Raw genomic sequence first — 11,793 nt, 5'->3', positions numbered from 1 at the left:
TATATATATATACATATCTGTCTGCATGTAATCTTATTATACTAAAGCCTTTATTCATCATTTTTAAGGTATGACTACAGATAAAATGGATTATGCATAGTTTTGTGTGTTTGAGATGTTTTGGGTGTGTTTTGCTCACTGTTAGTCACTGTTACGTGACTAATTGCTCATTTACTGTATGTTGATTCATATTTTTTTGATAAATCATCTCATCTTCGATCCAGTTCTGCATCTTTCTCTGGACTGTCACAATCAATCACTCCCTTATTATCTGATTTTCGCAAAAAAAAAGTGTGCTGGCACTAAGTAAGTAGAACATTTATGACTCGATTACGCCTGTTAATTGATCTACAGTTGTAAAAAGATTATGAATACGGGTTTAATTTTTATAATTCTATACTTTCCAAACTCTATATGTTAAAAACACACATTGGCACATTTTTTTAATATATAGAGTTGGACAGTGTGATGATATGATACTAAAATCAATTTTTATAATCTTGTTGTTACTGTAATCAATTTATGTTTATGTATCAGTTTTATTTTAGTATCATTTAGATACTATTGCAGTTTTTAATAATATTTTGAATTCATTTATATTTCATTTTAGTTAATTTTTTGTCATTTTGTTTGTCATTTTTTTATTGTTCTTTTATTTCTTTATTTATTTTTACAAAATGTCTATATAGTTTTTATTCATTTTTCAGTTGAAGTTATTTTAGCACATCAAGTTAAATTAAGTGAGAATGAGAAATATTGTCTTGAAAATTAGCGGGGAAAAAAAACATTTACGTGTTATGAATTGTGTTTTAGTTCAGTTAACGTTTATTTTATTCAAAGTTAAAAATAAATAATGGTTTAATTTTTAGTAAACTATAATTAACCTGTTATGTAAGTATTTATTATAGTTTAGCAGTTATGACGCCATTCTAGTTAAAAGTACACTGGAGAACTACCTTGAGGAAAACAGGGACAAAATAATATCAAAAAATCCCCAAATGTTTGTTTGATCAGTACACAGGGTTCAGATGGAGCAAATATAATGAACTCAGTATAAAAGCAACAGAAGTGAATGGTAAATTCCCACCATGATGTAAAATCAGACGTGTGTGTTGTATTGTGTTCTCAGTACAGTTACGTGACTAATTGGCCACTTACTCTCCGCCGATAGATTATCTGACCGGGTCTTGTGGCCCCTGCGGCCCCTCTCGTCCCCCATCCATGCGTCTGTCTCTGGACGAGCACGGCATCGATCACACATAATCCGATTTCCCCCCAAAACAAATAATGAAGCGTTTCTGGAGCTTACCCTTTTAAGTAATTTAGCGATTCGTTCAAACTTGTGCGAATCGATGAAGTGGGTTTTGAAAGATGAATCTAATGAATTCCCACGATGCCCTAATGCATCTCAGCGAAATTAAAACGAACATTTGTGACGCTCAGATAAGCAGGATGGAGATTTTATCTGAATTGGAGCGTTTGGAGATGATGCCGTTATTTTAGACTCATCACACTAACTGCTCTAATTAGGTTTTCGATCATTTTATTTAGTCTCAGCTGAGACTCTGCCGAGAATTTGGGTCCGTCTGCTGCTGCTGCTGGTGTGTGTCGCGTTGTTTTACATTGTAATTAATTTCTTTATCCAAACAAAACAGTTCAAAGAACTTCCTGAAACCTACTCAGTTCATTTACAGTATTCAACTTTTTGCATCTTGCAGGTGATTATAAGTTTTAAAGACACACAGCTTATTTAAAAGTCCGGTTCATTTACTCACTAGGCCTGCATGAATTTATTTTCATCTGAAGAACGCAAAAGATTATATTTTGAAGAACATTGGGGGACCAAACAGCATTGGACCCCATTGTCTTTCATTGCATATACAAAAATTATATATTTTTTATTTGAAATGTCTTTGGGTGAACTGTCCCTTTAATTCTAATAGATAGAAAAATGATTATGGAAAATGTAATTATTAGACTTACTGTATTTGGTGCAAAAATGGTTGTATCTAAGCGGACCTCAGTGAAAATTGTTAAATGCTGCATAAATCAGGGCCATAAAGTAAATAATAAAATAATAATGAATAAAATGTAATAAAACAATATTACATTTAAATATGATAAATAACATAATTATGAAATTAAATAAACGTTTTTAGGCTAGTCTGTCTCAGCGCTCATCAGTGTCAAAATTATTGGTGGGGCTTTACTGTTCACAGTAGACTAGTGCAAATTCCAGCTCAACATCTCAGTTTTAACGCGGAAAGAGTGCGAGGTGAGATGTAAGGTAGCTAAACGTTTAATATCTGACTGTGTGACGACAGAAATGTGAAAAGACTGACATATAATATCCAGTGACGCAAGCTACTCTACTTTTTTTGTCGTTTTAAAGCAAAAGTTCACCTTAAAATGAAATTGTCCTCATTCTCATGCCATTCAAGATGTAGATGATCAGATTTGGAGAAATGTAGCATTGCATCAGTGTCTCAGCAATGGATGCTCTGCAGTGAATGGGTGCCGTCAGAATGAGAGTCCAAACAGCTGATAAATACATCACAATAATCCACAAGTAATCCACACCACTCCAGTCCATCAGTTAACATCTGGAGAAGACAAAAGCTGAAACACATCCATCATTAAGATGTTTAACTTCAAACCATTGCTTCTGGTCAAAATACAGTCCATAATCCATAATAACGCTTCCTCCAGTAAAAAAGTGTTCTGGTGTGAATCAAGAGAGAAATCTGCACGGATCAAGCACCATTTACAAGCCAAAACAGCTCGAAACAAATATGTGTCTGGAGTTTGATGTGAGAGACAACAGGAGATGGACGTTTTCACAGGAGGAAATGTTATTATGGATTATGGACTCATATTTTGTCCAGAATCAATGGCTTGAAGTTAAAATGTCTTAATAATGGATTTGTTTCTTTTTTTATTGCCTTAAATTCTGTTAAATTCTAGAAGGATTATATTATTTTATATAAAAGCGAACATTATCAAATGGTCATGAAACTGGTCCAGTTTGCTTCCCCACAATGTTCAAGACATGATTACAGCCTTGGCATAAATATGATAAATATATGATATGAGGCCATTAATAAATCATTAAGTTAAAGGCTTTTTAACCCATTTATTTCTTATTATGAATCACTGTGTGTGAAACCATTAGAATTTTTTATCGTTGGGTGTCTCTCTCAGTCTCTCTCTCTCTCTCTCTCTCTCTCAGTCTCTCTCTTGGCACAGGATGGTTCATTCATTCAATGGAGCAGGGTTTGGTTTTAACATTTGAAATTCAATCAAGCTGCTGCTCCATATGTTTATGTACAGTGCCACTTACAGTTGATCATTTGTTCTTGTTTAGAAACAGTATCTATTCAGTATTTGCCCACAAGCTTTTGTACACTGAATACAAATCTTAACTGAATAATAGACTAAAGTTCCTGTATATATAGCTTTTGTTTTAAATGCATGCATTTTTAATATGCATTTAAATGTGCATTATTATTATGTTATTTTTATATTTTCAGTTTTCATTTTAATATTAAAGTTTTAGCAATTTTGTCTTTTTACTAATTTTTTTACTTTAAATTATTTCTCAGTTTTAGTAATTGTAGAACTTAAATTTTAGTTTGTTTTTTATCTAATATTTATATTTTATTTTATCTTTATTTGAATCACTGAAAACAATTTTAAATAGTTTTAGTTAACAATAGCAACACTAGATGCATGTTTTAAATACATGCATTTGTAATATGCATTTAAATAAGTTTGAAGAAATCGATGCATTCATTGAAAAGATATAACTCAAAAGCTTTAGGTTTTATTTTTATATTTTCAGTTTTCATTTTTATTTTAGTTTAAGTTTATGTAATTGTATTGTTTTTGTGTTTTTATATCTATATCGCTTTATTTTTTATTTCAGTTCTAGTCGTTTTAAACTTACATTTCAGTTTTTCAGGTTTTTATTTCAAGTTTTTATTTTATTTCAACTTTATTGCAATTACTGACAATAATTTTTAATAGTTTTAGTTTGAATAAACAATAACAACACAATGCATGTTTTAAATTAATGGCATTTTAATATGCATTTAAATATGTTTGAAGAAAGTGATTTTTTTAATGAATCAGTTGTTCCAGTTCACATAATTGACTCTGAGTCTGAATGATTCATTCATAAATTGTACTGTTCTGTTCAAATCCTTGACTCAACAACCCATTTGCTAATTATTGCAAGATTATGACTTCAAATTTGACTTGTTTTGTAAAACTGATATTTTCAATGCAGTATTATTGTGAATTCAGTTTTAACTGCAACTAGATATGATTTGTAGAAATGATTCAGTCATTTTTTAAACTTTAACTTCATGAAAACATCTGAATCTGCACTCGTGTTTTAACACGTGCATCTTGCTTTTCTTTCTTATTCCATTAATTCTCCTCCTCTAGCGCTCTTAAAGCTGTCGTGTAGTAAAAACACCTTCAGGAATGTTTTATGGAGTCTGATAATAAACTGAGTGAACATCTGATTAAATGTAGGCAGCCGATTGAACACAGACTCATTTTCTCTCTCTCTCTCTCCGTCCAGGATGCCGTTGGTCTTCACACTTCTCTGCCTCTGCGTTTTAAAGATGGGCAGATTCTCCGCATCTGTCACTCAAGCCACCGTCCAATCAGGTGAGAGTCGAGTCTGATTAAGCGGCTGTGATTGGTCGGTCTGTGACCAGTGAAGGATGAATCCTCTATTGCTCTCTTGCCCAGAGACTATAGCCATCCTCCTAATCTATCAGCAACCAATCAGATCTCACATTTGAATAATTGATCCAATCAGCAGCCTCACATTAGATCTTCCCACCAATCAGCAAGAGCGTCTCCAGAGGTTTGTGTTAAATCACAGAATCTACATCTGCATCTACAGAAATCATGCTGAATGATGCAAAATAAAAAAAATAAGAACGAGTGAATAAATCTGGTGTAAATGTTTATAAGGCTGATGGAAATAGGTGTTTTCCAGTTCATTTTTAAGCTTTGATTATCTAGGGATGATTTTTTTGCATATTTTGAAGGACACAGAGCAACAATGTGGTCAGATGTTTTATAGTCACTGTAGTTCTATAGTTTTTTTTTTTTGTTTTGCTTTATAATTTGTTACTTTATTTTCATTGCTGTTTGCTTGTTAACTAAAACCAGAAAAACAAAAATAAACAAACTGCAATAAAATAAAATATTAAAAAACGTATTTTATTTCAGCCAAGGTAACATTTATCTTTTTCATTTAGCTTAACCTGAAGTACTAAAAGAACTAAAACTAATAAATAATAATGAATAAAAACTATATAGACATTTAAAATAAACTAATGAAAATGACAAAAACTTACAAAAAATTACTAAAACTTTCAAATCAATGTAAAAATAAAATCTAATTCAAAATATTAGCAAAAATTATACTAGTATATCAAGGATACTAAATTAATACTTGAATTTAATACGTTAACATGCATGCAGTATCGTTTTACTATTATTATTAATATAGTAGTATTTATTCATATTTTGAATTTCCTTTTATTTTTGGATTTTCAGTTTATTTTAATTTTAAAACTAAAAAAAGTAAAACATTTTAGTAATTTTGTTTTGTGCTTTTGTCATTTTAATTCGTTTTTGCTTTTTGTTTTAATATTTCTAAATAGCTTATATAATATATTTATTTAAGATTACTTACTTAGGGTTAGGCAACATTTCTCAAATTTACTGTAATTTTTTAAGTTTTTCATCTCATATTTATATTATAAAATATTTATATTTTACCTTATTTCAATTGCTGAAAATGGTTTTTAATCTTTTTAGTTTTAATTAACAATAACAACGCTAGATGCATGTTGCATGTTAATGGAGAATTGGTTTCCTCATTAAAAATAAAACCAAATAAAGTGAAAAGTTGTTCTGAAAGCTTAAAGATGATCAAGACTTTTTACAAAATCCTTTTAAACAACATTAAACATTCAAAAGCAGACAAGAATTTTGTGCAATCTTCCAAAATGAGGTTAAACATCTAAAAATCTGATTACAAACCACCGAGAAGCAATTCAATGATGCCCAGGAAGTGATGTTTTCTTCTAAGCCGGTGTGTTTTATAGGCTGTCTCAAACCGAAGGTGTTGCCCAGTGAGGCGATGGCTTGACAGACGACGTGATGTATGAAAGCGCCTCCTAAAGACAAGACACCGGCTCTCAGAGCACCTTAACGTCACGTCTAATGATCTAGAACACATTCGAGCGAGTTACAGCAGTAACCAAATAGCGCAGAGATCTCATATTGATACATGAATAAAGCAACAGCAGCTGTTTTCAGCTTTCGTCCAGCAGCTGTATCACATGTGCTGTTATATGTCATAATATTAGCGCGGTCATGGGATTACGGGCCGGTTGCAGCTCTGGAAGCAGAGGTTAATTAAAAAAGCTTGCCGCTGCAGGACAGGAAATGGATTGTTCCAGAAGGGGGTCATTTATAATGGCGTGCGGTGTGTGTGAGCGCTCGCACTAAGACACTCTTAATAGGAAGACTAATCCCCTCCCAGTCGCAAAGTGACAGAGCAATTACACACACACACACACACATGTGTGTGGTTTATGCAGTGTCATTGATTTGGGATGGTAATTTATTTAAATAAACTTTTTGATATTCGCAGGATCAGCATTTAAACCCAAACAGATCAGCTTATCTTTCATTATTTTATAGAAATTGCATTTTCATGAGTGTGTTTCTGTGAGCATGTGTAAATTAAGCATGCTACTATGATGCATGCATTATTTATATGCTACTATAGTAGTTTTAAATGTCTTGAATTGGCTTTTATTTTCATTTATTTTAATTTATTTTAATTATAGTTTTATTAATTTTTTTGTGTTCTTACATCATTTTTATTTTTTTATTTTTTTAAACTATTGTTTTTTTTTTGTAAATTTTTTTTTTTATATAGCTGTATTTTACTTAAATTTCAGTTTTAGTAATTTTATTTTATTTTATTTTTATGTTTTTGGTTTTTATTATAGTTTTAGTAATTTTGTTACACTTTTATTATTTTATTATTATTATTTTTTATATTTCTATATAGCTTTTTTTTTTAAATTTTCAGGTTTAAGAATTTTAGTATATGTTCTGATATAATTATTATGTCGTATATTATTAATTATTTAAACTCAAACAGATCAACTTAGCTTTGATTTTTATAATTGTATATATTTTTTATTTTTTTAAATAATTGTGGTTTTTATTTTTCATTTATTTTAATTTTTAAGTGTTTTTACTAACAGTGTCGTGTAAACATGGCTGAAGATGTGAAAAGCGGAGAAACAGACAGACCAATTCAATTGAGAGAGTCATTTAGATTGGAACTGCTCTGATTGATTCAAAATCGTGACTTTGATGATTCAGTTTCGACATCGCTTGTAATGATTTTCAAAAGCACGTAGTGATGGGATAAATAAACCGAGCTTTTAGAATCTCTGAATCAGTGAAACCATTGTGTCGCAAAACGATTCACTGCTTTGAAGCACTCCATTCAGATCGTGTATCGTGAATCATTTGATTCAGATCGGAACTTCAGAGTGTGTATCACGAATCATTTGATTCAGATCGGGACTTCGAATCACAATCTTTTTTTCTGATTTCTTTGTTATTAAACAGTACAAAACATCAAACCATTAAGGCAGTACTGTTAAAAAACAAAACAAAGAAAGAATACACAAATACAAATCCCTTAAGAAAATTAACCATGGTTTTATTATAGTAAAAGTGTAGTAACGTGGTGTAGTATTTTTATATATCTTTTTATATAACCACAGTTTTACTATAAATATTATCAGTAAACACGGAGACTGAGATGGCAGAAAGCAATCCCTGTTTGTTTTCTTCATTTTAAAAAATAAAGGTTTGTAACGTTTTGTTGTTATTGTGGGTGTCTTACTCGTATGACCAAGAGTTGAAGCTCTTTCCGCTGTTTTTTTATCAGAATTGCACCGAGAAGCGCAGTAGCCTACTTTTTGTGCTCTATACGAGTTGTTTCTTTTTTTATTTAAGTTTTAGTAATTTTATTACTTCAATTTCAGTTAGTTGCCATATAGTTAATATAGTTAACTAAACCTAAAACCTTCCAAAAATAGTTTTGTTACTTAAAATGAAAGAAACTGTTATTGAAATCAAATATTTTTAAAACCTTTTGCAGAATTTATCATTTTCATTTAGTTTAACTTGATATACTGAAATAACAAACTAAAACTGATGAAAACACACAACAAAATTAATAACACTGATTGCCAAGGTATCATTTATAATTTTGATCTAAGTTTTAAGTGTTTGTTATGCAGTGTCAGTTTGATTTGGGATGGAAATTTATTTAGATAGACTTTTTGACGTTTAGCAGGTTCAGCATTTAAACAAATCACCTTATCTTTCATTATACTGTACTGCGCTTGCATACTGTAAGTGTATTTCTCTTTGCACGGTGAGCATGTGTGTGAGAGAGAGAAAGAGAGAGAAAGAGCGTGCCTAGGTATTAATTTCATATTGCTGTATTAGTTGCTGATGTGTGAGTTTTAAGCTGTAATTGATTCGGCCTTTTTAATGTTTTAACTTTTACACCATGTTCATGTCATAAATTTGATAGCTCAATTACCTAATATTGATTTGCACGCAATAATGTGTGCGTGTGCAAGGGTTTGAGTGTACAAGTGCGTGTTTGAGCTCATGCAGAGGAAATTTTATTGCTCAGATGTTTCGCTTTCATAGCTCAGGGGATGTAATGGAGTTATTAGTTATGTTCTGTTGAAGTACATTACCGGTCAAAAGTTTGGAATAATTATTTTCAAAAAATGTTTTAAAAGAAGCCTCTTCTGCTCACCAAGGCTGCTTTTATTTGGTCAAAAATACAGTAAAAACTGTAATATTATAAAATATTATTACAGTTTCAAATATCTTCTGTGTGAATATCTGTTACAATGTAATTGATTGCTGTGGTCGAAGCTGTATTTTCAGCATCATTACTCCAGTCTTCAGTGTCACATGATCGTCAGAAATCATTCTAATATGCTGATTTGCTGCTCAAGAAACATTCATTATTATTGTAAATGTTGAAAACAGTTGTGCTGCTCAATATTTTTCAGAAAACCATTCAAAAGTTTGGGGTAAGTAGAAAGAAATTAATACTTTTATTCAGCAAGGATGCATTAAATGTATATATATTCTACATTGCATCACAGGAATAAATTACATTTGAAAAATATATTCACTTAGAAAACACTTCTCTTAAACTGTATTATTTCACAATTTTTACTGTTTTTGATCAAATAAATGCAGCCTTGGTGAGCAGAACATACTTCTTTCAAAAACACTAAAAATCTTAATTGTTCCACTCTTTTGACTGATAGTGTATCAACACGTTTCTCCTAAAATTCCATGGGAAGAGTAAAAACAGACATATTTGAGTCAATAGCTGTCATGCATTAACAGTATAGAGCTATAGAATCAATACAGAGCAGCTCAGATCATTTGATGTTCATATTGAGATCTCTGACTTTTGTTTGCTAGCTTTCTATTTTTGGGAATTCTGAATCTATGAGATTACGGAGGTGTGTCTGTGAGGTTGTTTGTGTTGTGTTTGTGTGTTTCAGACATTCAGTGTCATGACTGGGGCGTGTGGAGCGAGGGTTCGGTGCGGGTGTATGACGGGGAGGTGGCGTATCTCTACTGTCCGCTCTTCTCTTATCCCACGCTCTACAGCTACAGTCAGACTCAGAACAGCAGTCTGTCTCTGCTGTGGTACCGACACACACACACACACGAGCTGGAGCAGCCCATCAACCTCAAACTACACACACTGCACAAAGACCGCGAGTACCTGTGGATACAACCGGCCTCGGCGCAGGACGCCGGACTCTACATCTGCATGCTCCGGTAAACACTCACACTGTACATACTACACATACTAGAGATGTGCACAGCCACATGCATTCAAACTGACTAGCTGCTGGTGGGGTGTCTGAATGGTTAAACAACTAGTCTTAAGGAAGCTGGATTAGTCTGATTTAGGGTGAACACAAATACTGTACATCACATTATGGAAGTATAATGGGTTAGTGAATGAGGTTTCATGCTGGTAATATCATGATAACTAATTCCTGCAACCCGCAATGTATTCTTAAAATCAGTTTTCAGTGGCATTTTGTACTTGTAAGCTTCAAAAGCAGGTGTACAGTAATATATGTGAATTCAAATCCCATATGTGTCAAAATTATAAATGACATATTTAATATAAAATAATATAATATAAATGTAATTTAATATTATCTAAATATAAATGCGTAACCAAATCATGCAGTAGGAAAGAAAGAAAGAACGAAAGAAAGAACAAAAGAAAGAAAGAATATAAAAATAGTATAAATGTATAAATACATTTATAAGTATACTGTTTATTTATTTATTTATTCATTCATTTATTTATTCATTTATTTTAAATATTTTATTTAAATGTAACAAAATCATGCACATAATGATATATGATATAGTATGATACAGTAATATAATATAATATAATATAATGTGAAAAATGTATGAAAATATACAACCAGATAATGCAGGTAATTTCAATATGTTGTGTTAATAATATAATATAATATAATGTGAAAAATGTATGAAAAATACAACCTGATAATGCAGTTAATTTCAATATGTTGTGTTAATAATGTAATATAATATAATATAATATAATACAATATAATATAATATAATATAATAAAACATTGGAGACTATCATAATTAAATATGATACTGAAAACTCATCCAACCGTTATGAAGCAAATGAATTTCTTAATCTCCAGAGTCGCACAGCTAATGAACTGAGAGGACGTGAACTCAAACAATCAGCATCATTCAGTTTAAAGGTTGTGCGTGAGCAAAACTATAAAAATGCAAATCAGCATTGGCAATTTGTCTGTTTAAAGAGTCGTAACAATGCAAGAAACGACCTGTAACGATATGAACAAAGATGTGTTATCTATATGCTAATGTTCTAAAAGACTAAATACTAACACGTTTAAAATGCACAACTATATAAAGTCCTAATGAACCACTGCTGTTGGAATAAATGAATTTGAACTTTTTGAAACTTTTGGAATTTGAAGATCAAGGTAAATTGTACTTAATTTGTCTTCCGGGAAACATGCAAGTATCTTCTGTTGCTTCCGAAGGGAAGTACTAAATGGAAAAAAAATGATATTTCAACAAAATAAGAAAAATTTCGACATTTTCATCCTGTTCAAAAGTTTTTGACTCTTAGGCTCTTAATGCATCGTGTTTCCTTCTGGAGCATCAGTGAATGTTTGAACCTTTTTTAATAGTTGTGTTTGAGTCCCTCAATTGTCCTCAGTGTGAAAAGATGGATCTCAAAATCATACAGTCACTGCTGGAAAGGGTTCAGATATGCAAAAGACGCTGGAAAACTGAAGAATCTGCAGGAAATGGAGGATTTTTCTGAAGAACAGTGCTCAGTTTAACTGTTCAGAGCAAACAAGGGACTCATGAACAACCATCATTAAACAAAAAAAACAGGCATGGATCATCCAGGTAACCACACGCAGTATTAAGAACCAAGGGTTCCCAAACTTTTGAAGGGGGTTATTTTAATAATTTTAGCTATTTTTGTTTTGTGGACTATATGTAAACATCATTTATGTAAAATATCTTACTCAGGACAGTACTAAATAAAAAATAACATGCATTTTGTATGATCTCTCTTATTTT

At 31.5% G+C, this 11,793-nt stretch overlaps 1 protein-coding gene across 1 annotated transcript in view; it reads left to right on the top strand.

Annotated features, from left to right (window-relative positions):
• Positions 1 to 9,952, top strand: part of LOC107670071 (interleukin-1 receptor accessory protein-like) — a 12,406-nt gene extending 2,454 nt beyond the window's left edge. Inside the window, exons 3-4 of the mRNA XM_016462547.1 lie at positions 4,589 to 4,677; positions 9,666 to 9,952. Of these exons, the coding sequence (XP_016318033.1) occupies positions 4,589 to 4,677; positions 9,666 to 9,952 (376 nt within the window). The remainder of the gene's footprint in view (positions 1 to 4,588; positions 4,678 to 9,665) is intronic.
• The last annotated feature ends 1,841 nt before the right edge of the window (positions 9,953 to 11,793 follow it).

The sequence above is a fragment of the Sinocyclocheilus anshuiensis genome, unplaced genomic scaffold (assembly GCF_001515605.1).
Source record: "Sinocyclocheilus anshuiensis isolate Anshui unplaced genomic scaffold, SAMN03320099.WGS_v1.1 scaffold48, whole genome shotgun sequence".
NCBI classification, from domain to species: Eukaryota; Metazoa; Chordata; class Actinopteri; order Cypriniformes; family Cyprinidae; genus Sinocyclocheilus; species Sinocyclocheilus anshuiensis.
This window is presented reverse-complemented; position numbering and strand designations above follow the sequence as displayed.